General features: G+C 47.7%; 1 protein-coding gene across 1 annotated transcript in view; it reads right to left on the bottom strand.

Moving 5' to 3' along the window:
* LOC115466732 (sterol O-acyltransferase 2-like) overlaps positions 1 to 27,290 on the bottom strand; it is a 347,349-nt gene that overhangs the window by 107,911 nt on the left and 212,148 nt on the right. The window contains exon 11 of the mRNA XM_030198190.1: positions 14,357 to 14,486. Coding sequence (XP_030054050.1) covers positions 14,357 to 14,486 — 130 coding nt within the window. The remainder of the gene's footprint in view (positions 1 to 14,356; positions 14,487 to 27,290) is intronic.

Consider the following 27,290-nt stretch of genomic DNA (forward strand, 5'->3'; position numbering starts at 1 on the left):
CTGAGTCTCTCTTATCCAAGGCTGAACCAAACACTTAACTCGAAACCATTTCGTGGGAACCGGGGTCCGCAATCAGCACTCTACAGGATCCATTGTTCTTTCTCTCTTTCCTCAATTAGCTGGATCTGTTCCCTTTTGTTGTATATAGTCTTTAGCTGCTTCCACCTTATCAAAAATTTTTGTAACTCCATTTATGGTAACACGCAATTTAGCTGGATATAAGAGTGCAAACTTTATCTTCTTATGAAACAAGTCTGTACACAAGGGCGCGAAGGACTTCCGTAATATCTGTACCTGCTGAGAATAATCCTGAAAGCATAAAATCTGCTTTCCCTGATAGGTAAGAGAATTGCCACTGCGAATCGCATCCAAAATATGCTGTTTATGGCGAAAGTTGAGACTCTTGAATATTACCACTCTCGGTCTAGCTGCTGTCTGCCGCGCAGGCCCCACTCTATGGGCCCGCTCCACGCAGAAATGTTGTAGTTTATCTGCTAGTTGTAGTGTCTGTGGGAGCCATTCCTCCAAAAAGGTAGGCATGTCCTTATCCAGCAGTGATTCGGGGAGTCCAACTAGTCTCAAATTGTTTCGCCTACTACGATTCTCTAAATCGTCTACCTTTGCTTCCAGATCCTGCACGCGTCGTTTCAGTTGCACTGAGTTCTCTTTCTGTGCCTCTATGGTCTCCTCCAGGTCCGATATGCGCTGCAGGCCCTCATCCAGCTCTAGGCTCATGCTGTCTAACCGCTCATGAGCTTCTTCCGTCCGATCTGCGGTGATCTCTGTCAGCCAGGCCGATCCCACGTTATGCTCTCCGAGCTCACGATGGTCGGCCATCTTGTTATCAGCCAGTTTCGTTTTATCTCGCTCTCTCCTGACCGTTTTCGCCGCCATTCTTTGTTCGATCATGTTTCCTTCAATCGCCGGTCAGTTCCCCGGGTCTATGCGATCTCAGCTGCACCGTTTTTCTTTATGGAGTCGGCAAATTAGCTGATTATAGGGTGAATGTGCACGGAGCTCCGCTCACTAGCGTCAGCCCTGCACCATGGCGTCATGTGACCTCTCCAAACAAATTCATTTAATCTCTCCACTACGGCTTTGTCTTCCCTGATCGCCCCTTTCACTCTTCTGTCATCTAGCGGTCCAACCAATTCTTAAGCCGGCTTCCTGCCTTTAATATACCTAAAAAAAATTTTACTATGTGTTTTTGCCTCCAACACAATCTTTTTTTCGAAGTCCCTCTTTGCCTTCCTTATCAGCTCTTTGCATTTGACTTGATATTCCTTATGCTGTTTCTTATTATTTTCAGTCAGTTCCTTCTTCCATTTTCTGAAGGATTTTCTTTTAGCTCTAATAGCTTCCTTCAGCTCACTATTTAACCACATCAGCTGTCGTTTGGTCTTCCGTCCTCCTTTTTTAATACGAGGAATATATTTGGTCTGGGCTTCCAGAATGGTGTTTTTGAACAACACCCACGCCTGATGTAAATTTTTGACCCTCACAGTCGCTCCTCTAAGTTTTCTTTTCACCGTTCTTCTCATTTTATTATAGTCTCCTTTTTTAAAGTTAAATGCTAATGTATTCGATTTCCTATGTATACTTACTTCAAAGCTAATATCAAATCCGATCATATTATGATCACTGTTAACAAGCGGCCCCAGCACCATTATCTCCCACACCAGATCATGCGCTCCACTAAGGACTAGGTCTAGAATTTTTCCTTCTCCCGTTAGCTCCTGTACCAGCTGCTCCATAAAGCTGTCCTTGATTTCATCAAGGAATTTTACCTCCCTAACGTACCCTGATGTTACATTTACCCAGTCAATATCGGGATAATTGAAATCACCCATTATTATTGTGTTGCCCAGTTTGTTTGCGTCCCTAATTTCCTTTAACATTTCTGCATCCGTCTGTTCATCCTGACCAGGGGGACGGTAGTACACTCCTATCATTATCCTTTCCCCCTTTACACATGGAATTTCAATTCACAGTGATTCCAAGACATGTTTTGTTTCCTGCAGAATTTTCAATCTATTTGATTCAAGGCTCTCGTTAATATACAATGCTACCCAGGGGCGTAGCCAGACAACAGATTTTGGGCGGGCCTAGGCAAGAATTGAGTAGGCACCAAGTGTTTTCTGCCCACCCCCCCCCCCCAAAAAAAAAAAAACTCAGCTGGTGGGAAAACGCTTCTTTCCACCTTGGCAGCAGGAATGCACTGAAAACTGAGCATGCGCAGGTGCCTGTGTTGTGGAAAGTAGCGTTTTCGTTACCATCAGGGGGAAATTTTCAGCTGGCGGAGCTTGGGATTCCCATCAGTTACCACTAAACATGTGCTACTGTTGGGTGGGCCTGAGCCATAAATCGGTGGGCCCCGGCCCACCCAAGCCCACCTGTGGCTACGCCACTGATGCTACCCCTCCACCAATTCAATCCACCCTATCACTACGATATAATTTGTACCCCAGTATGACAGTGTCCCACTGGTTATCCTCCTTCCACCTGGTCTCAGAGATGCCTATTATATCTAATTTTTCATTTAGTGCAATATATTCTAACTCTCCCATCTTATTTCTTAGGCTCCTGGCATTCGCTTATAGACATTTCAAACTATTTTTGTTGCTCTTATTTACATCATGCTCAGTACTTGACAGTATTAATTTGCAATCTTTTGTCTGATTTTTATTTTTATTTAAGGACACCTTGAGGGGCATAATCGAACTCGAAAGCCTATCTCCATGGCCGTCTATGTCCGAAAACAGGTAAGTGAAGAGGCGGGACAGACCGTATTTTCAAAAAAATGGACGTTTTTCAGCTGGGCGTTTGTTTTTTTTAGCGATAATGGAAACTAAAAACGCCCAGCTCAAAAACGTCCTAATCCGAGCCATTTGGTCGTGGGAGGGGCCACGATTCGTAGTACACTCACCCCCCTGACATGCCAGGACACCAACTGGGCACCCTAGAGGTCAGTGCGGTGGACTTCAGACAACGCTCCCACATGCATAGCTCCCTTACCACGGGTGCTGAGCACCCAACCCCCCTCCCCCAAAACCCACTACCCACAAATGTACAACACTACCATAGGTCTTAGGGGTGAAGGGGGCACCTATATGTGGGTACAGTGGGTTTTGGAGGCCTCCCATTTACCAGCACAAGTGTTACAGGTAGGGGGGATGGGCCTGGGTCCACCTGGCTGAAGTGCACTGCGGTACCCACTAAAAGTGCTCCAGGGACCTGCATACACGCAGGCCTCTAGGACTTGTTGCTGCTATATAACATTGGCACACCAGTTGACACCTGAAGACTAATCTCTCCGAAAACGTCCTTTATTGGAATAAGCACGCTTACTCACAGTTAACTGCAGATCAGAGGTTGTGTCCCACTAGCAACTAGTCTCCCTGGTACTGAGATGAGCAGTAGGTCCGAGCTGGCAGAATGCTGTACAATGCCCTCTTTCAGCCACATTCAAGGTAAGAACTAAATTCTGTAACGTGGCTAACACGTGAAAGGGATCTAAAACTGGCTTACAAAAATGGCCACTACCTCATGGACTACCAGAAACAAAAGAGGGCACACTCTGACCCAGTAAGCAGGGGGAAAAGCACCATGGGAGTAGAGCCTACCAACTACCAACATCGTGAGCATTTGCCACAAGCTAGTGGAATCACGGAGCCCAATACCCTACACCCACGACAATGCATTGCTGATGTGACTCTGCAGTGCACATAACAGAAAAGGTGTCACACTCACCCAAGAGCCACATCAGAACCAGGGAAAAGCTGTCAGAGGATAGAACATATTCTGCTGTCATGGAGTTGGGTACGGCATTTGAGGCTGGCATACAGGCTGGAAAAAAAGTTTTTAAAGTGGGGTCTTTTTGGTGGGAGGGGGTTAGTGACCACTGGGGGAGTCCGGGGAGGTCATCCCCGATTCCCTCCAGTGGTCATCTGGTCAGTTGGGGCACTTTTTTGGGACCTGTTCATGAAAAAAAAGGGTCCAAAAAAAGTGACCCAAAACCGTGGTAAAAACGCCTTTTTTTTTTTGATTATCAGCTAAAGACGCCCATCTCTCCTCAGCCGATAACCACGCCCCAGTTCCGCCTTCACCACGCCTCCAACACGCCCCCATCAACTTTACCCGTTTCTGCGACGGATTGCAGTTGGAAACACCCAAAATCGGCTTTCGATTATACTGATTTGGGCGCCCACGGGAGAAATACGCCCATCTCCCGATTTGGGTCGCAATATAGGCGTTTTTCTCTTTCGATTATAAGCAGGCTTATCTACTACGGTCTCTTTTGCAACCTCACTATCAGGATACCCTATCTTCCCTGTTTTGGTGATATCTTTGAAAGGTACCTTATCCCGAACCATGCGCTTTTGAGCGACTGTCGGCTTTCCCCCCATTTCTAGTTTAAAAGCTGCTCTATCTCCTTTTTAAATGCCGATGCCAGAAGCCTGGTCCCACCCTGGTTAAGGTGAAGCCCATCCTTTCGGAATAGGCTCCCCCTTCCCCAGAATGTTGCCCAGTTCCTAACAAATCTAAAACCCTCCTCCCTGCACCATCGTCTCATCCACGCGGCACCCTGTCAAAAGAAACCAGTAAAAAAAAAACAGACAAAAGAAACCACACAAAAAAGTTCTAACAAAATAAGTTCCCAACATAAAAGTCCCCAACAAAATAGACTCCTGACAAAAGGGTCTGTTGAAAAAGATTTACTGAGAAAGTCCACGGCTTGTCACTTGAAAGTCCTGGCACCTGCCTACGGCTTGACTTCACTATCCACACTTGGTATCTAGTGAGAATCATAAATCTGCTTGACAAGATAATCCAGCTTGATTAAGGAGGTTTCCCTGCCCTGTTTTGTGTACAGTCTATTTTGTCTTGGGTGTTTTTTGGGAGGTTTTTTTTTGTCATGGTCTGTTTTGGTTTTACTCTGTTTTGTTGGGTTTTTTTGTCGTTTTTTTTGTCATGGTCTATTATGTCGGGGTGCCCATCCACGCGTTGAGACTCCGGAGCTCTGCCTGTCTCTTGGGCCCTGTGCATGGAACAGGTAGCATTTCAGAAAATGCTACCCTAGAAGATCTGGATTTCAGCTTTCTACCTAAGAGCCTAAATGTGGCTTCCAGAACCTCTCTCACACATTTTCCTATGTCATTGGTACAGGGCCGTGCCTAGGGTCTCTGGCGCCCCCCTGCAGACTATCAGTTGGCGCCCCCCCCCCCCCCCCCCGGTGAAAATGATCGCTCACCACTTGCCACACTGACAGGAATTGTCAGCAATATTCTTAGAAACAAATTGCTATACATTGCAAAATAAGATAGCAGATGTAAATTCTCAAAGTGGACATATTCCAAACGCTATTTAGACAAAAATTAAACTGAACCCCCAAGATGCCAGACTCTGCATACAATGCAACACCACAGAAACAGAAAATGTCCCCTAGTACTGTGCAAAATATAAAGACTGCAGATGTAAATTTGAAAAAAACTAACAAGAACCAATCACCACTTTACAAATTAACAAATAGAAATAAAACAAATATAGAAAATAAAATAATACCATTTTATTGGACTAATACATTTAGCTTTCAGAGGCCAAAACATCCTTCCTCAGGTCAATACAGTATAGTGCTGTTACAGTATCCTATCCTGACCTGGGGAAGGGGGTTTTGTTCTCCGAAAGTTAGTCAAAATGTATTAAAATTAGTCCAATAAAAAGATTACCTATTATAAACATTTATTAACACAGCTACAATACTACTGTATCCTAAAGCAAAAAAATAAAAGTAAATATTTTATTTACAGTTTGTTGTCTCTGGTTTCTGCTTTCCTCATCTTCTTTTCACTGTCTTCCTTCCTTCCATCCAGCATCTGTCTTTGTTCTCTCTCTGCCATCCAGTGTCTGCCCTCTCTGCTGTCCCCTTCATCCAATGTCTGCCCTCTCTCCCTGCTCCTTCCATCTACATCTGCCCTCTATCTCTGCCCCTTCCATCCACCATCTGCCCCTGTCTGCCCTCTCTCTCCCCCTTCCATTCACTGTCTGCCCTTTCTATCGCTTCCATCCACTGTCTGCCCTTTCTCTCTGTCCGCTCAATCCACCATTTGCCCTCCCTCTCCCATCCATCAAGGTCCCTCTCACTCCCCCTTCCATCTAGGATATGTCCCCTCTCTCTGCCCCTTTTTTTCAGCCCCCAGTTCCAGCCCCACTATCCCACCAGTCCCCAGTTTCAGCCCTAGCCCTTTTCTCCCACCAGTCTTGAGCTTCGGCCCCCAGCCACTTCTCCCTGTCCCCTTTTCAGCCCTCAGTTTCAAACGCAGCCCTTTTCTCTCACTAGTCCCGAGCTTCAGCCCCAGCCACTTCTCCCTGTCTTCTTTTCAGCCCCCAGTCCCCACAGTTTCAGCTCTTGTCCCTTTTCAGCCCCCAGTCCCAGTACTAGCCCCCTTATCCCACCTACCCTCCTTTTCAGCCCCCAGTTCCAGCTCCCTTCATCCACATGCCTTGCATTAGGGCCTCCCCTTTCAGCCCCAGACCCCATCTGGGCTCCCCTCCCCATCCCCTTCTCCCATCTGGGCTCCCCACCCCATCCCCTTCTGTCATCTGGGCACCCCACCCTATCCCACCCCATCCCCTTCTGCCATCTGGGCTCCCATCCCCTTCTGTCATCTGGGCACCCCATCCCCTTCTGTTATTTGGGCACCCCTCCCCATCTGTCATCTGGGCTCCCCATCCCCTTCTGTCATCTGGGCTCCCCTCCCCATCCCCTCCCCATCCCCTTCTGTCATCTGGGCTCCCCATCCCCTTCTGTCATCTGGGCTCCCCTCCCCTCCCCTCCCCTCCCCATCCCCTTCTGTCATCTGGGCCCCCATCCCCTTCTGTCATCTGGGCACCCCTCCCCATCCCCTTCTGTCATCTGGGCTCCCCTCCCCTCCCCATCCCCTTCTGTCATCTGGGCCCCCATCCCCTTCTGTCATCTGGGCACCCCTCCCCATTTGTCATCTGGGCTCCCCATCCCCTTCTGTCATCTGGGCTCCCCTCCCCTCCCCTCCCCATCCCCTTCTGTCATCTGGGCCCCCATCCCCTTCTGTCATCTGGGCTCCCCTTCCCATCCCCATCCCCATCCCCATCTGCCATCTGGGCACCCCTGATCCGACCCGACTACCAGCTCTGTCGAGATGACAGCGGGTGGGGGGGGGGGTGCTCCGCTCCCGCTGCTCCCACCCTACCTTCTTTTAAAAAATAAATCAGTAAAGCGGCGTGGCAGGCAGCGCAGCTTCGCGTCTGCCCTGCTTGTAAAACAAGTAGATCTCCTCGTCGGGCCTTCGCTCACTGGGTCCCGCCCTCGAGGAAATAGGAAGTTACCTCAGAGGAGGGCGGGACCCAGTGAGCGAAGGCCCGACGAGGAGATCTACTTGTTTTACAAGCAGGGCAGACGCGAAGCTGCGCTGCCTGCCACGCCGCTTTACTGATTTCTTTTTTAAAAGAAGGTAGGGTGGGAGCAGCGGGAGCGGAGCACCTCCCACCCGCTGACACCCGGGGCGGACCGCCCCCACCACGCTCTTGGTTCCCTCAGTGTCCGCCTTCTTCTGACGTCAGAAGAAGGCGGGACACTGAGGGAACCAATGAGTGCAAGGGAAGGGAGACGTCGGCAGCGCTTTCACCGACGCTGCTGCAGCCTGCGACCGAGGTAATTTAAAGTCCTCGGTGGCGCGGGGCGAGGGTAAGCACCGCGGTGGCGCCCTCCAGAGGTGGGCGCCCCCCTGCGGCGCTTACCTCGCTTACCGCATCGGCACGGCCCTGCATTGGTAATTGTGAGAGAAAATCCGCTGGCAAGCGGAGAACTCAAACGCCCCACGGTAAAGACAACAGAGAACAGAAAGTGGGAGAGCGACCAAGGATATCAGAGACTGGAGGATGTTCTTAAAATGAAAGTTTATTGAGAGTTTCGAAGACTCTCAATAAACTTTCATTTTAAGAACATCCTCCAGTCTCTGATATCCTTGGTCGCTCTCCCACTTTCTGTTCTCCTATGTCATTGGTACCCACATGTACCAAGACAGCTGACTCCTCCCCAGCACTATCTAAAATCCTATCTAGGTGACACGTGAGGTCTGCCACCTTCACACTGGGCAGGCAAGTCACCAGGCGATCCTCACATCCACCAGCCACCCAGCTATCTATATGCCTAATGATCGAATCACCAACTATAACAGCTGTCCTAACCTTTCCCTCCCAGGCAGCACTTGGAGACATATCCTAGTAGGATCCCTCTGTGCATGTGCTGGTGCCTTCCCACCCAATGCAGGCCCTTCAGTCTTCGTTTTTCCATGGAGCAGGGAGGAGGCATCATTATGACCTCCTAACAGTGCATGTCATGCTTTCTAATAGTGCCTTACCTTGCTGTTTTTTTTTCCAGTCCATTTAGATAATTTTTCCTTAAATTAAATTCCCCTTTTTCTTCAGTTTCCCTTTAATTTCTTTTTCTTTTTTTTTTTTTTTTTGGGGGGGGGGGGTCTTAAAGTTTCCTTTATTTTTTGCATATTTCTAGGCCCATTTAGGCCGGAGCCCCAACCTCAATTTGAACACTGCCCTTTTTTCTGGTTCAAAAATGAGGAAATTAATTTGGTCACGATTCTTTTCTTGATATCCAAGAAAACCTCCAGTGGCTTCAAAAGGTGTGCCGAATGTAATTGGGTGATTTATGTGACAGACTCGCACAACTGGTGCAATGAGTGCAGGGTCGTGCAAACCTGGTAAGCGGGGTAAGCACAGCAGGAGGGCGCCTGCCTTCAAGGGCACCACGCCGGCCGCACGCTGCCAGTCGAGTACTTATTAAAAAAAAAACAAAAAACCTTACTACCGCGTTGGCGCGTCGGCGCCTATGCGCATGTGCTGCTGCCTTCCCGCGCGCAGCGCTCGTCTCTGACTTTGGCACCACCCACTGCCAGCTCTTGTTGCACGCCATCGAGTATTGGACCGCAGGAAGATTGGGTGAGTGTTGCCGTGGTGGAGTAGAGGAGAGCCGCTTATTCCACAGCTTACCTGGAGGTAAGATGGAAGTTTGAAGAGGAACTAGAGGTTTGCTTTCTGCTTGGGCTTCCAGTTGCTGCCTGAGTAGGAAGAAGTCTAGCAGTGCATATGAATATGGCACAGAGACAGATGCAATGCTCTGGCACTCAGATCTAATCTAATTGTGGTTTGGGTCACACTTTTCTATGGCTATAGTCCACACTTAAAGCATCTAGCAATTTATAGTGCTGAATTTTGCACCAGTTATCCACCATTAAAGTAAAGGGGGGGGGGGGCTACTAGGATGTGAGGGGTTTCCCATTGTGTTTGTGTGTGGATGGTGGTGGTGGTGGTGGTGGGGGGGGGTGTCAGGAAGGGGTAGGGTCATGCTGTTAGATGGATTTATATGGTTGGGGGAATTCCAGGAGGGAGACCAGAAGATGGGGGGGGGGGGGGGGGCAGGACATGTTGGAGAGGGGCTTGTATTGTTACAAGGGAGACAGGGTCTGCAAAGGAGGGGAGAACATTCATTGCCACAGAGGCCAGTACTTAGAAGCTATGTGGGTGCTGGGTTATACTCAGTGCCTGAAAACCTGGGGTGTCTCCAGCTTTAGTAAAAGGGACCCCAAGTAAAATAACCTGTAAGTTATAAGTATGTTTCTTTGTACCCTGCCTAGAATTCTGGATAGAGCAGGTAAAAAAAATATTTTAAATACAAGTCCAACTGAAACATATCTCAGCCCTTTTCACTGCTGTTAATGGTGTAAAACTGTGGTACCAGGTGCTGCCTTTTTAACATACCCAGAATTCTCATATTTTTAGTTGCTATCCTTTCCCCATTCCATCTAGTAGTAGTTGTAAGTACTTGTGATCTGGACTGGCAACTGTTGGAAACAGGATACTGGGCTCGGTGGACTTTTGTTCTATCCCAGTATGGAATTTCTTATGCTCTTAAGCAGGCACACATCAGATCTCCTCCGTAATGGGCTGAAAAAGGGGGCAGGGTGGGAGAAGAGAGAAAGGAGATGCCACACGGGGGGGGGGGGGGGGGGGGCACCAACTGATAGTCTGCAGGGGGCACCAGAGACCCTAGGCACAGCCCTGAATGAGTGCCTTGGGCCTGACTGTGAACCTAACTATTGTTCTCTCTGCAAATCAGTTGAGAACACAGAGGGTGCAGCAGATTCAACAGGAAAAGATTTTTGGCTCCTCGAAGGATACATCGGCACCGGAAGCATTGACCTTGATGGCTACCAAGATTTCAGCATCCACTAGGAGTGCAGCAGCATCGAGAAGGTCTCCATGTCTCGTGACATTTAGTGCCCAATGTGCACTAAGAGTAGACCCCGGAACTGGTCAGCATTGGACCTGACACCGAGGACACATACGGGTTCAACGTCATCCTTGCTACTGAAGGACTGAGATGCTGTGCATCAGTGGAAGCCCAAGAAGTATAAGCATCTGTCCTCCTCGACACACAATACTGGGGGCACCCCCCCCCCCCCGTCCACCACTGCGCCCCCTGCCAACCTCTGTGCCCCCCCATCCACCTCTGCGCCCCCCCGTCCACTTCTGCGCCCCCCCCAAAATTGCAGAGCTGGCTATAGCCGGGGGGGGGGGGGGGGGGCAATGCATTACTCTCTCCAGGAAAAAAATATTAAATGATCCCAGGTTCCAATCTAATTCATGTTTAATGTGGGATAAAATGCCATAAATAAGTAAATAAATATAAACTTTTAATGTTGAGCACCTGATTCTCAAAGTGAACATATTCCAAACACTATAATGAAAATAAAATGAGTTTTTTTCTACCTTTGTTGTCTGTTGACTGTTTTTCTGATCATGCTGGCCCAGTATCCGATTCTGCTGCTATCTGTCCTCTTATCTCCATTTCCAGGGCTTCCTTTCCACTTATTTCTTTCCTCCTTTCTTCTTCATTTCTGGTCCTCAGCTTCTGCCTATTTTCTCCATCCATGTGCAGTTATTCTCCTCTCTTCCTTTTCCCTCTTCTCATCTCCTTCCTCACTCTTCCCTCCCCTCCATCCATGTCCAGCATTTCTTCTCTCTCCCTTCCCTCTCCTCCACCCATGTCCAGCAACCCTCCTCTCCCCTGCCCTCCATCCACCCACCCATGTCCAGCAGCCCTGCTCTCCCCTGCCCTCCATCCACCCACCCATGTCCAGCAACCCTCCTCTCCCCTGCCCTCCATCCATCCACCCGTCCAGCAGCCCTGCTCTCCCCTGCCCTCCATCCACTCACCCATGTCCAGCAACCCTCCTCTCCCCTCCATCCACCCACCCATGTCCAGCAGCCCTGCTCTCCCCTGCCCTCCATCCACCCACGTCCAGCAACCCTCCTCTCCCCTCCATCCATCCACCCATGTCCAGCATCCCTGCTCTCCCCTGCCCTCCATCCACCCACCCATGTCCAGCAATCATCCTCTCCCCTGTCCTCCATCCACTCACCCATGTCCAGCAACCCTCCTCTCCCCTGCCCTCCATCCACCCACCCATGTCCAGCAACCCTCCTCTCCCCTGCCCTCCATCCACCCACCCATATCCAGCAGCCTCCTCTCCCCCTGCCATCCCCTCCATGATCCACCCATATCCAGCAACCCTCGTCTCCCCCCTGCCCTCCTCCCCTCTATCTGCCTTCTTCCAGGCCCCCCCCCCCACTCCCCCGGTTGTCCATTATCCGTATGCCCTCTGCAGCTCTGTGAGTCCCCAATAGCCGTTTCCTTCTTACGCCGCACCCCTACCTTTAAAAATTTTATTTTCCCTCGAGGCGCGTTGGCGTTGAAGGCTTGAAGCGAAGGCAGCAGGCTTAGCTTGGTTCCAGGCCTTCCCTTCACATCATGGCTCCACCTTCACGCAAACAGGAAATACATCAGGCAGATTGAGACTCGCCTTGTAGCAGTTCTTGTGCTTCTGCTGGCGATTTGAAGACCTTCCACGATCCTAAAGATTGCCTTTTAGTTGTGCAGGATATATTAGCATAAGCGAGCGCCTCTCAAGATTTCTTCTTTGTGAATAAAGTTGTGTACTTTTATAATCACTGCTCGTGGTCGGTTACCCGTGTTGAGCCTCCTTCCCAATCTGAGGGCTCGCTCCAAACATAATGGTCCCATGCTGTCTGAAAGCGCAAATTCAGCCCTCAGCCAGTGCTCTAGTTGCAGGGGCAGGGAGCGATCAGGAACCGATTCTGGGATGCCTATGAGTCGTAGGTTGGATCTCCTAGACCTATTTTCTAGGTCATCTATGTGCTGTGCTTGTGATTTTAATTCACGTTGAAGATCTTTTATCAGCACCACACTGCTGGCTTCGGAGTCTTCTATTTTCGACACCCGTACCTCAAGTTCACCTGTCTGCCGAGTCGTCTCCCCCAGAAGCGTTTCCACTCCTGCAAGCTGGTCCAATAGCTTAGTTAGCTGCGGTTCCAGCGTTGATTTCACTGCCTCTGTTTACTCTTGGAGTTGTAGCGGGTGGAATCGTGGAGGGCAGGGGGGGACAGGGGGGTTGCTAGACATGGGTGGATGGCAGTGGGGACAGGAGGGTCGCTGGACATGGGTGGATGGCAGGGGGGACAGGAGGGTCGCTGGACATGGGTAGATGGCAGGGGGGATGGGGGGGTCGCTGGACATGGGTGGATGGCAGGGGACGGCAGGGGGGACAGGAGGGTCGCTGGACATAGGTGGAGGGCAGGGGAGGGCAGGGGGACAGGAGGGTCGCTGGACATGGGTGGATGCAGGGGAAGAGAGAATTGCTGTACATGGGTGGATGGCAGGAGGGACAGGGGGGTCATTGGACATGGGTGGATGGCAGGGGGGATAGGGGGTTGCTGGACATGGGTGGATGGCAGGGGGGACAGGGGGTTGCTGGACATGGCTGGATGGCAGGGGGTCGCGGGACATGGGTGGATGGCAGGGGGAAGAATCACTGGACATGGGTGGATGGAAGGGTGGATGGCAGGGGGGACAGGGGGGTTGCTGGACATGGGTGGATGGAGGGCAGGGGAGAGGAGGGCTGCTAGACATAGATGGAGGAAAGGGAAGGGAGAGAGAAGAAATGCTGGACATGGATGGAGGAGAGGGAAGGGAGAGAGAAGAAATTCTGGACATGGATGGAGGCGAGGGAAGAGTGAGGAAGGAGATGAGATGAGGGAAAAGGAAGAGAGGAGAAAAACTGCACATGGATGTAGAAAATAGGCTGAAGCTGGATCCACTGGACAGTCAAGCCTGCGGAGGAGCCAGCTTTTACTTAAGGATGTAGGGCAAGAAATGAAGAAGAAAGGAGGAAAGTAAAGAAATAAATGGAAAGGAAGCCCTGGAAACAGAGTTAAGAGGACAGATAGCAGCAGAATCAGATACTGAGCCAGCATGATCAGAAAAACAAAGTCACCAGACAACAAAGGTAGAAAAAAATAATTTTATTTTCATTTTAGTGTCTGGAATATGTCCAACTTGAGAATTTACATCTGCTGTCTTATTTTGCACTGGGTATACTGGAGCTGTAACAGCTTACAGAAATTATAATGAAAAAAAAAATCACATTTTTTCTCCTATACTAGTATAATATTTTCAATGATGTCTGTTTATATGCGCTATGGCTGGTATAAGGGGTGTGGCAAATGTGGGTGTGGCTATAATAGGGGTGGAGTCATATGTGGTGACTCCACCCACAATGAGTACCGGCACCTTTTTTCTATAAAAAAAAGCACTGGTCTTATTACCAGGGCTGTAATGATGCCCAACACAATCTCCTAAACAGGGAAAAAGTGAGTCTTCAGTTTCCTTTAGAAAGTTAACAAATTCTATGCTAAGTATAATTCCAACGGCAATTTGTTAACATTTCCCATGGCCTGATAGCTGTTTATTCTTGTTGATTAAAAGGTCTTCTCATAATTCTCTAACATTACTGCTATAAATGTAAAATCTTTTCGGATACCCAGAGCTCATGATATTTGCAAAGTATCCCTTGGAAACACTGACTATCCTTGCAACTTCCTTCTGATTTTCTTGGTGGAGATTTAAGATGGAAGAAAGCTGTAATTCAGGAGAACCTCTGTAGTAATGAGCAAACATAATACTTCTTGCTATTTACTTAATGGTTCCAGATCATAGAGGAAAGACTGATAATAGATTTGCCTTTGAGTTTCCCAAGAAAATCAGAGCTGCACATCCCTACACAAGGCAGGGTCTGCAAAGCCCATCTCATGTGATAATCCCCTACTTATTATCCAAACTGAAATGCTATACATCTCCTGAAAATCACTTTGTTCCAGAGTTACCAGAGGAATCCTACATATAAAGTTTTGAATATCCAAAGGGATTATCATAACAGATTCTTACCAGGCAGGATGACATGAAAGATGGACAGTACCAGTGTCTTGGTACTGAAAGGCTGTTTGCTCATGTTGGTGAAGACAGGAATGCAGAGAGTCACCAAGACGAAAGAGATATAAAACTGGCAGCCAAGGAACTGTGCACATAAAATGAATAAGATGGTGAAATTAGGCCTTACCTGCTAATTTTCTTTCCTCTAGACCCTCCAGACCGGTCAAGGCGCTTGGGTTATGCACTCCTACCAGCAGAGGGAGACTGAGAACACTAAAACTGTAACAATGTATAAGCCACCTGCCAACCCCCAAGCAGCCAGTAAATCAGTAACAAAGCAGAAAAGAACAATCAAACACATAAAACGAATACATGGAACCCTGTACTCAGAACTCAAATCAGACACGAAGGTGCTTCTGTCGACCGAACGCCAAAGCGCTGCGGTCCGCACCTGACAACGCAGAGGCTACCACTACTGAACTTCAGAAAATGAGAAGTCCAGAACTAAAGACCTTCCAGCAATAGCAACCCTGAGGCACAAAACCAAAACCAGTCTGCAGACCACACTAGGCTAAAACATACCCGGTGGGTTCTTGACCGGTCTGGATGGTCTAAAGAAAAGTAGCAGGTAAGGCCTAATTTCACCTTCCTCAGTGACCCTCCAGACCGGTCAAGATGCTTGGGAAGTACCAAAGCAGTAAAAAGTCTAAGGGCGGGAAGCCCGAAAACCAGAAGTCAGAACTGCCGCACCAAAACTTGCATCCTCTCTAGCCTGCACATCAATCCTATAATGCTTCACAAAAGAATGCAGAGAAGACCAGACAGCTGCTCTGCAAATATCTTGAAGAGGAATCAAACTACTTTCAGCCCAGGAGGAAGCCACCCCCCGAATAGAATGTGCCTTAAGTACCGAAGGCACCTCACGCCCCTTGAGCAAGTATGCCAAAGAAACTGCCTCTTTCAACCATCTGGATATCGTTGCTTTAGAAGCTGCAGCACCCTTCTTAGGTCCCTCATACAACACAAACAACCTATCAGAGGCTCGAAACACTTGAGTCCTTGTCAAGTAAGAACGCAAAGCTCGACGAACATCCAATTTAGCTAAACGGTGTTGAGTCGAATCTCCCGACCTATCACCCAACACTGGCAAAGAAATGTCCTGATTCACATGAAAAGAGGAAACCACCTTAGGCAAAAATGATGGAACGGGCTTCTGGGACACCTTTTCCTTAAAAAAAAGTCAAAAAAGGAGCACGACAAGACAAAGCCTGCAACTCCAAAATCCGCCAAGCCGAACCAATAGCCACCAAAAACACCATCTTCAGAGTGAGATCCTTAAAAGTACTCAAAACCAACGGCTCAAAGGGGGAAGCCACCAACACCAGATTCAAATCCCATGGAGGAACCACCTTACGCCGCGGCAGACGAATCAACTTCATGCCCCGCAAAAAATGAACCACGTCCGGAAAAGAGGCCAAGGATACACCCTGTACCTTCCCCCGGAAACAAGCCAAAGCCGCCACCTGTACCTTCAAAGAGGAAAGAGCGAGACCTCTATCCACACCATTGTAAGCTCTTTGAGCAGGGACTGTCTTTCTTCTATGTTTGTGCAGCGCTGCGTATGCCTTGTAGCGCTATAGAAATGCTAAATAGTAGTAGTAGTAGTAATCTTGCAAAAATTCTAGCACTTCCGGAACCGAAATGCGCCAAGGAGAATAAGAACGCTCCTGACACCAATTTTCAAAAATTTGCCACACACGAACATAAGCAACAGAGGTGGATAGTTTACGGGACTGCAACATAGTATCAATTACTCTGGACGAAAACCCTTTCTTCCGCAACCTGTTCCTCTCAAGAGCCAAGCCGTAAGCGAGAACGGAGACAGATCGGGCATCACTATGGGACCTTGCACTAACAACACCAACTCCTCCAGAGACAGCGGACCCCGAACTGCCAGACGCACTAGATCTCCGTACCACGGCCGACGAGGCCAATTCGGAGCTACCAGAATCACCGTGCCTAAGTGCCGCTCAATTCTCTGAACTACACGACCTACCAGGGCCCAAGGAGGAAACACGTACAACAGCTGTTGAGGAGGCCATGGAAGCACCAGGGCATCGATCCCCTCGGACCATGGATCCCGACGACTGAAAAACCGGGGCACCTGAGCACTGGCGGACGTCGCCATGAGGTCCATCACAGGCAGACCCCAGTCCATCACCAGATGATGAAACAGCGGACGATGAAGCGACCACACTCCGGGGTCCAATGTGTGTCTAATCAGAAAATCCGTGCTCACGTTGTCCATGCTGGCCACGTGACCTGCTGAGAGACACTGCAGATGAACTTCCGCCCAACTCATTAGCTCCGCTGTCTCCTTGGCAACCGCCCGACTCTTCGTGCTCCCTTGACAATTGACATATGCGATGGCCGTGGCATTGTCGGACAGAACCCGGACCGCCTTGCTGTCTAGAAGATACTGAAGAGCCTGGAGAGCCAAACGGATCACCCGCATTTCCAGACAATTGATGGACCATCCAGCCTCCTCCGACGACCAACAGCCCTGGACCACCTGTCCGAGGCAATGGGCCCCCAACCTCCCAGACTGGCATCCGTGGTGAGAACAATCCAGTCTGGAGGATTCAAGGGCATGCCCTTCTCCAGATTCGGCGTGTGAAGCCACCACTAAAGGCTGAGGCGGGGAGCATCCGGCAAAAAGAGTCTCTCCTCCAAGTCCTGAGTTTGAGGAGACCAGCAATCCAGCAGGGACGACTGTAACTGCCGCATGTGAGCCCGGGCCCACAGAACTACTTCTATTGAAGCTGCCATGAGACCCAATACCTGCAGATAAGAGCAAGCTGAAGGAAGTCTCTTGGAGCAAAGCTGACGAATCAGAGCCTGCATCTTGACAATCCAAGCTGACGGTAGGAACACTCGCCCCTTCAACGTGTCAAAACGAACTCCCAGATACTCCAGGGACTGCAATGAAACTATCTTGTCCACGTTCACTACCCAACCGAGCGACTCCAAGAAACTCATCACTCTCGCGGTCACCTCTACACTCTCCTGCCTTGACTCGAATCAGCCAATCATCGTGATACGGATGGACCAAGATTCCTTGCTTCCTCAATGCCGCTGCTATGACCACCATAACCTTGGAAAAGGTACGAGACGCCGTTGTAAGACCAAATGGCAGAGCACAGAATTGAAAATGCTGTCCTAAGACCGCAAAACGAAGAAAACGCTGATGCTCCGCCTGGATGGGAATATGTAGATAGGCTTCTGACAGATCCAACGAAGTGAGAAACTCCCCTGACTGAACCGCTACGATGACCAAACGCAAAGTCTCCATCCAGAAGGAGGGAACCTTCAGCGCCCCATTGACCCTTTTCAGATCTAAAATAGGCCGGAAGGCACCCTCCTTCTTGGGAACCACGAAATAAATCGAGTAACAACCCGTCCCCCTCTTTGAGGTGAGTACGAGAACCACAGCCCCCAGATCGATGAACTGAAGGAGGGTTTGGCGAATTGCCCTGGCTTTGAGACGAGAGCGACACGGAGATCCCAGAAAAAAATTGGGAAGAGGGCCATCGAACTCTAGGGCATACCCATTGCGAACCACTTCGAGCACCCACTGATCCGACGTGATGTGGGTCCACCTCTGGTAAAACTGACGTAGACGAGCACCTACGCGAACCAGAGGCTGGGCCCACACACATTCATTGCGAGGCATGCACCGGGGTGGAACCCACCGAAGATGCATCCTGACCTCCCTGGTGGGTGGCCTCCACGAAAGGGCTGCGTATGCTGAAAAAAATTGCCCTCTAGGCGCACCATTGGCTCTACCCAGCCTGTACCACCGAGCATCTCGCAGACGACCATGGCGATAGCCCTCGACCACCTATTCTGGGACGCATCTCTGGCAGGCGCGGAACCTTAGCATCCCCAAGACCGCGTACCAACTTATCCAGCTTTTCCCCAAACAGCATAGAACTCTTGAAGGGGAAAGAACACAACTTGGACTTAGAGGCCGCATCTGCGACCCAACCTCGAAGCCAAAGATGAGCTCCCACAACCAATGCCACATTTTTTGCCGACACTCGCAGCAAATCATAAAGAGCATCCGCTAAGAAAGAAGAGCCCATCTCCAGCTTGGCTAGTTCCTGCACCCAGGAAGATCTATCCACCGCCGGATCATCTAAGAGTTTTTCAGCCCAGCGGAAGCAAGCACGATCTACTAAACCTCCACACACTGAGGCCTGCAGCGACAAGGCGGACAGATCAAAACTACGCCTAATAAAGGATTCCAACTTCCTATCTTGAGGATCCCTGAGAGCAGCCCCCCCATCAACAGGAATAGCAGTAGCTTTAGTGACTGCCGTCACCACCACTGTAGGAGACTTTAAGGAGTCCCTATCCTCTTGCGGAAGAGGATAACGCCTCGCCATAGCTCTAGCCACCCTACAAGCAGAATCTAGGGAAGACCATTCCTGCATGACCATATCTCTGAGGTCTTTATTCATGGGAAAAGAACGGGAAGACCGGTGAATACACTTAACCAACGGGTCTACCTACTACTACTACTATTTAGCATTTCTATAGCGCTACAAGGCATACGCAGCGCTGCACAAACATAGAAGAAAGACAGTCCCTGCTCAAAGAGCTTACAATCTAATAGACAAGAAATAAAGTAAGCAAATCAAATCAATTAATGTGTACAGGAAGGAGGAGAGGAGGGTAGGTGGAGGCGAGTGGTCTACCTGCTTTACCTCCGCCACCGTGGTCTCAGGAGAATGAAATTTAAGTGTAGCAACCACCTAATCAATCAATTCAGCCAGCTCATCTCTATGAAAGATCCTCACTACTGAGGGATCTTCACATGGCAAGGACCCCTCCTCCTCAGGACAGGTGTCCAAAAGAACTTCATCTCCAAGATCACTGCACTCCTCTTCTGAGTGCTGTAAGGAAAAAAACTCTGGGTCTTCTGACCACTCCAGACGAGGACGCTTGGCAACTAAGGGATCTACCCCCTTCTGAAGGTCTGCCTGCTGGGATTCTGACTTCCACGCCTGGAACATCGACCAAATACAATCAGGTAGGAATCCCATGCCCCCTCAGCACTCAGGAGACCAGCCTACGTTCTGCCTCTGAAAATCCTGCAATGTCTGAGGCAAAACCGCAGGGCCAGAGGAATCCAAGATGGCGGCAGTTCCCGCCAAAATCAGAACCGCCGCTACAGCACCCGGGAACAAGGACGTATCAACAGAGCCCGAGCCAACCCTGGAAACCTCTGCGGACAATACTGGAGGCGAAGAAAGAGGCGGTTTCTGTTCCCCACAGAGCCTGCATTGTGCCCCCGGCACATCCACATCTCGGTGCGCACAGAACCGGCAACGGGACAGTTTCCACACCGACATCCCTCAGGGAAGAAAGGAGGTAAGCAACTCAACAGGCAGCAGCGCCCAGACTCGCTCTCTCTCACAAATGCACTGCAGCTCTCCCAGTCAGCCCCAAAACAAACAAGCAGAGCTTTTATTTTTTTTTTTTTTCAACTGGCTTCTTACCTCCCAGCCCAGTTTCTAAAAGCTGACAAGGGCTATGGCTCTCAAGGTTCCTGCAATCACACAGGAGCCAAGGCACAGGGCTGACTGCTCAGGAGAGCACAGGGGGAGGGACCCAATCACTGGGTGTGACACCCCAGGGGAAAAACGGAGCCCCACCGGACCCACTTCCCCGAAGCACACAGATTCTAAGTACAGGGTGCTAACCAACAAAAGGCCTAAAACAAATCCTAGGCCTACCAGACCAGACTGCTCAGGCTGCACGTCTACCCTCTGCTGGAGACTTACTGGCTGCTTGGGGGTTGGCAGGTGGCTTATACATTGTTACAGTTTTAGTGTTCTCAGTCTCCCTCTGCTGGTAGGAGTGCATAACCCAAGCGTCTTGACCGGTCTGGAAGGTCGCTGAGGAAGGTACAGTTGTCATATGACAAATAACTAAATACGGCCATAGTGCAAGCTATGTCCAGACTACAATATATAAATTAAATACATACATTTAATTTATTGACCAGAAGACAGATTAAGACAAATGCTTGGTTTACAACTAAGTCCCAGAGCACAAGCAGATAAAAGCCCTTATTTTAGCAGCATTCCCAAGTCTAAATGGCAGCATTTAAATGTCTGAAGAAGCCCACATGTTTAAATGCAATTTTCAAACAAGAAGACAGGAGGAGCCTCCACGGAAAGTCAAAGCAAAACAGCAAACGTAGAGGCTGACAAACAAGGGCATATATTGAAGCTTGACCTCTAGTGGCTGGGAACTGGGTCAGGGGGTGGGGGAAGGTGGGCTTGTGGTCCAACGCCAATTTTGGGAGCTTTGGGCCTCAGAGAATGTCGGGGGAGGCTGTCACTTGTTGATCTCATACCCACAAGAGGGGGGCCTCCCAAAGGGAGAGTCAGATGATGTAGAGGAGAGGTGGCTTTGCTGTCAAAGAGAGTCAGGTTATGTCGGGGAGAAATGAGAGTGATGTTGGGAAGAGGTGAGAGTAATCTCAGATAGGGACGAATGTGACATTGGGTAGGGAAAGGTGATGGGTGGGAGTGAGGGGAGGGGAGTTGAGGAGACCTGCATCAGGATGGGGGCAACCTCTGGGGGGTACATCAGTGCTGGAATGAGTACCCTTTACAGAGGGAGCAGCAATTTTAGAAACTGCTCCAACATCTATATGTGTGGGTGACGTGCATTTGTTTTCCCCACATCCAGTTTTGTATAATTGCTGCTCCCTCTGAATATGGAGAGGCTTGGATGTGCATCTTTGCTCCTATTTTACAAGACAAACGAAAACTGAGGCAATTATTTCCATATGAATCAATGTAAATCCAATTAATTCGTTCTAGACACTCCAAAATACATACCAAAAACACATTTTATAGAGAATAAATATAGTCCTATGATGGAGCTAAAGGGAAAGGGTTAACTTATTAGCAAGGGAAACACTTAACAGGGAAAATCAGATTTGAACACATGTGATTTTATCTTTCGTGCGTTGCGTTAGACGCGCAGGGTGATGCTCACACAACGAGAAACAATGCCACAATGAGCAGAACGTTTGGGTCACCCTTTGTTTTCGCAAAATTAGCAGCGAGGTCACGTGGGCACGCCAACGAAAACCGAGACAACTGACGAAATCTGAGACAAATGTTTCACTGAAAAAATCAACGAAAACCGAAACCGACGATAACCGAAGTCAACGAAAACCGAGGTTTCACTGTAGTATGGAAATTTCACATGTCCTGATTTGGACATTGGAATTCCTTCTGCATGTCCTTTTAAAATGCCACTCCATTTATGTTGCTAAGGCTTACAGAAAATAGAAGTGAGTTTGGAATAATTTATATCCTAGTGCATCTGAATCAGAACTCAGAACTAGGTATCTCTTCTGCACTATATATACCAAACCTAACTACATCCCCAACATTTTCAAGTTTGTACAGTTTGTCACCCATAGATAATTTTTTCCACAGTACACATGGACTTGTTGAGCATAATTTTATAAAGTTATTTTTGAGGTGTGCTAGTGAGTAGCTCAATAAGATGACCACTTAGAGCAGGAACTCCTGGTGGAATCTGAATATTTCAGGTACTCTAGTCTCCTGAATCATTATTTTGTGGTGCAACAGAGAAGAAGCAGTGTTCTAGTTGTCATAAGCAAGTCTAGAAAGTTGGACTTCAACACATCCACTGTATCGGGCGTTAATAGAGCAATGCCTTTTCTCCTCTTTTAAACACTTCAGTGTTTTCAATTTGTTTTTATGTTTTTTGCGAGGTTTTTTAACGCAGTGATCTCGATCAGGGTCACACTGTCAATCACATGTGGAAGGCAGAAAAAATGGTGATTTATGCTGTTATGACTGATTCAGATGGCTGATCGTTCTTACATACTGCTATTAAGCCCTTTTTTGTGATTTTATTTATCACTTTGCGATCCAGAGCACCTTGGTGATTTGCTGAATTATTGTTTGATTTGTTTTAGTTTCACCTTTATTATCAGAACTATTCTTCTTTAGTTATAGCAATAAAGCAGGTTTATGTGGCAATTATATCTTTTAAGACCATTTTTAGAGACCATAAGGATGTCAAAGGTTTTTCTCTGTCATTTTAGTGACTGGATGGCAGCTCCCTCATTGCTGTGCGAAAGTACAGTGGTTGACATTAGCTGAATATGACTGAAGTATTCCGCCCCTCCCGGCTAGGGTTACCATATGTCTGGTCTTTTTGAGGACACGGTCGGGCAACTAGGCGGGTTTTGCCAGCCTACCCGTTTGTATGGATTTGCGGACAAACAGGCAGGCTGGCGGGTGGACGGGTAGGCAGGCGTCCTATCCTCCCCTCCCCTCCTTTACCTTAGTGTGGTGCCCGATGGTTAGTGACTTCTTCGGGGCAGGAAAGAGTCCCCTTTTTCCTGCCAAGCACATCTGCAGAATGTCTTTCTCCCGGCACCGATTGAAAATGGCTGCTGAGAGTTCAAGTGGTGGCCTCATGAGACTTCCACAGAGAGGCTCCTTCCTGCCCAGAAGAGGTCACTAGACCACCAGGGCACCACACTAAGGTAAAGGAGGGGAGGGGAGAGGTAGTGAATTGAGTCATGTGGGTGGAGGAAGGCTGGAAAATTGGGGAAGGGATCTACATGGGGGGAGAGAGGGAGTCTGGCTTTCTTTGGGGGGGTCAAAGTGACAGAGCAGGATGGGGTGTGACAGGGGGCGGGGCAGGGGTGCAGCAGAGGGCAGGACATGTGTCCTCTTTTTCTTAGGGTAAATATGGTAACCCTACTCCCGGCTCACTTCCTCCTGGGGCAAGATCAACGCTTTTAAGGTGGCCCAAGCTATTTAGAGAGGGACTTTTCTTAAGGGTGAAGGACGGTATTCTATAAACCCTCTTACAGGGACCCAGGCCCATATCTCACTCTACCTGTCCCACTGGTAGAGTGAGCGAGCCCTCCTAACTGACCAAAGTCCTATTGTACCCACATACAGGTGACCCTTTCACCCATAAGGGCTATTGTAGTGGTGTATAGATGGGGTGGTGGGTTTTGAAGGGCTCAGCAGACAAGATAAGGGGATAACGGTGAAATGAAGTCCATAGCAGTGCTCCCTAGAGTGCCTCATTGCTGTCTTGGGATGTCTGTGTGACCAGTCCACTAAAAATGCTGGCTCCTCCTACATCTCAATGGCTTGATTCTGAGCGTTTTCATTTGGATTTTTTTTTAATGGCCCAAAAAGATAAATGCACAAAGCACAAAAACATGTTACAGGTGGTACTTAAAAAAAAAAAAGATAGATTCATTGGTGTTTCATAAAAAGTCTATATTTCCTATTTGGATTTGGGCAATTTAGTGCAAAACTTCCAAAGTCTGACTTAGACGTCATATTGAAAATATCTCTCTCAGTGGAACATCAAAACTAGCCTGTGTCATAATGAGGGGCATAATCGAACGGTGCCGGCCAAATAGATGGCCGGCCATCTGTTTCGGCGGCGCCACAAAGAGCTGTCCGGAACCGTATTATCGAAAAAGATGGCCAGCCATCTTTTGTTTCGATAATACGGTTGGGGCTGTCCAAATGCCATAGATCGCCGGGTTTGAGATGGCCGACTTTGTTTTTCAGCGATAATGGAAACTGGAACAGGCCATCTCAAACCCTGTCAAATCCAAGGCATTTGGTCGTGGAAGGGGCCAGCATTCATAGTGCACTGGTACTTCTGGATGTTTAGATCTTGCTGATCAGTTATCCTATGATTTACTTGTTCTGGAGGGCTGTATTTTGTGATACTGTTTTGAGAAATGTTCAATAAAGACGTGCACTAGGAGAAATCAAAACTGTTTTTACTCACAGCTTTTTTAGTAGTAACAGTGGGATTTGAACCGGCCACCTCTGCATTACAAGGCAAGTGATGTAACCACTTGGCCATAGGTCCACTTATGTAGATGCCCCTCCCTTTTGATTATGCCCCTCCAGGCCTCTCTCAGCCACTCACAGACAGCTAAATGCGCTGTGATTGGCTGAGAGAGACCTGAAGGGGTATAATTAAAAGGGAGGACTATCCAAATAAGTGGAGCTGTGGCCAAGTAGTAACAGCACTGGTCTTGTAATGCAGAGGTGGCTGGGTCAAATCCCACTGTTACTACTAAAAAAAGCTATGAGCAAAAACAGTTTTGATTTCCCCATTAAGTGCACGTCAGAGACTTTTTTAATTTGTATGAAGTCTTTATTGAACATTTCTCAAAACAGTATCACAAAATACAGCACTCCAGAACAAGTAAGTCATAACATAACTGATCAGCAAGATCCTTTTTTTTCTTAAGAGCTGGCCGACTGGCTTCCCCTCCTAGGGAAGGAAATTCGCGTGCAAATGAGCAGCTCTTTGCATGCGATTTCTTTCATGCATGCCCTTCCCTTACCGATTCTCGCTAAGGGATCGGTAAGGGAAGGACTCTTCCGTGCAGTTTAGTGCACCTAGTTTTAAATCTGCTCCAGGGACCTGCCTACTGCTGTCATGGAGCTGGCTGGCATAGAGGCTGGCAAAAGAAATGTTTTAAAGTTTTTTTTGGGGTGGGAGGGGGTTGGTGACCACTGGGGGAGTATGGGGAGGTCATCCCCGATTCCTTCCGGTGGTCATCTGGTCAGTTTGGCCACCTTTTTGAGACTTGGTCGTGAATATAAATAGACCAAGTAAAACCGGCCAAATGCTCATCATCGCCGATTTTCTTTTTTCCATTATCAGCTGAAGCCGGCCATCTCGTAAGCACGCCCACGTCCTGCCTTTGCTACCCTGCCGACACGCCCTCTTGAAGTTTGGCCGCCTCCGCAACGGAATGCCGGCGAGTGTGTCCAAAAATCGGCTTTCGATTATACCGATTTGGCCAGTTTTAGGAGATGGCCGGCCATCTCCCGATTTGTGTCGGAAGATGGCCAGCGATCTCTTTCAAAAATAAGCCTGAATGATACCTAAAGTTTGTGGAGACTGTAATAACTATTAGCAATAAAGAATAAAGAGAAACATAATGAGAGAAAGGGCAGCATATCTGAAAGAGGGAAGGAACAAACGGCATTTAGAACTGAGTAGTGCAAACAAGAAAAAGAAAATTAGGAATGCGGAGCTGGAGCTAAATACAAAAAGCTTTGCCTTTAGCCCCAGCTTTCAGTCTCCCTCCAAACAGAGTTGAAGATTTGAGTATATAAACCCAAGTATGCTTACCAATAAACCGATTAGCATTTAAACTGTAATCATTAGAAGGTAAATTTGATAAGAATAACTTTAGCAAATGTAGAATACAAAAGCCTTTAATATAATGTAGTAAGTAGAGAGTAATATCATATATATATAGTATACATGAAAAATACTATTCATATCATACTGAGAAATAGATGGTACCAGGCATAAATTGCTTCATTAGACAAGCTCTACATAGAAAAGTCTGTGTCTTGTTTCCCGATTTCCTACATTATCATAAAGCTTTCATTGCCCAGCAAGGTTGCCATTGGTTTTATTCTGATCCTGAATATTCTCCAGTCTGGCTTCTATTGGAGCAATCACAAGTTCTTCCTTTCTCCCTCCCTCCCCTCACTTCTCACATCTACTTTGTCATCATCTCAAAAAGAGAATCTGCTCTTTATCCATACTAAATCATGTCTTTTGTTTCTGGATTGTATTCTTGAATATCCTTTTTGTAAATCTTCATATTCTTCACTATGGAAAAACTCTGATTTTCTAATTAATAATAATCCCTTTTTCTGGAAAAGTTGGTCAGATTGTAATATATGGTGCTTACAAGATGTATATAACTGTGAATCACATACTGTACTTCCCTTCCAAGACTTAAAATCTAAATATCATCTGCTATCTTATCAGTTTTTCAGATGGATCCAATTGTTTCACTGCTTGAATTCTTCTCAACTGAAAAAATACTCTTCTTGTCCCAAACCTTCTATTTTTCAGCTTTCTGAAACTTTGTTGACCTCAGGACATGTTGCTTCTTCTATATACAGTGTCTTCGCATTATAAGAACACCAATTCTCTTCTACAAATTTGGGAAAATGATTTGCATCTATTTCTTCCTGAAGATTCTCATGACATCAAACCTTTACCAGCTGCAAATTTTTTTTACAATCCATGTATTTTTTGTACCATAGAGCTATTTGGACTCCACATAAGTTACATTCTGCACATCTTTCTCTTACTAATGTTTGCTAGCATTGGAATACATCTCCTGGAACATTAATGCACATGATATTTGAATGTTCTCACATACAAACTTTCTGGAAAGCTATTTGGAGTACCATATGTAAAACATTTGATTCGAATATTCCTTTTTCCTCATCACTGGTTATTTTTAAATCTTGTTCTTTGGAACATCATTTTCTTCTTCCAATAGATATTTTAGCTACAATCGCTCAACAAATGATTCTTGCCAAATGGAAAAACTACTCAATGAACATTTTTGGTGGCAATCTAATTTATTATATCATAAACTTGAACTAGCATCAGCTAGTTTTGCAGGTTCAACACTCAAGACAAATATAATTTGGTCTCCAATTTGCTACTTATTTAGCCTCTTTTGACGATGGTATTTGAACATATATAATTGCCTTGGGCTTTGGTTCTTCTATTTAGATCCTCTGGCACACTCCTCCTGTTATGTAACAGTTCGATATGTATTGATATGTTTTTTGTTTTTCTCTTTTCATCAAGTTGTCTTCTCAATGCTTTATTGAAACTAATAAAATGTCATGAAAAAAAAGAAAAGACCTGGAGTCAGAAATCAGGTGGACATTCCATGAAACTAAAGTTGATCCAAGTATTGTAATAGATTCGGAGAATCAAAAGATCTAGTCATGTTATTCAGGGTCACTGTCATACATGCTCGGTACTGAAGTCCATATCGAGCACC

The sequence above is a fragment of the Microcaecilia unicolor genome, chromosome 3 (assembly GCF_901765095.1).
Source record: "Microcaecilia unicolor chromosome 3, aMicUni1.1, whole genome shotgun sequence".
NCBI classification, from domain to species: Eukaryota; Metazoa; Chordata; class Amphibia; order Gymnophiona; family Siphonopidae; genus Microcaecilia; species Microcaecilia unicolor.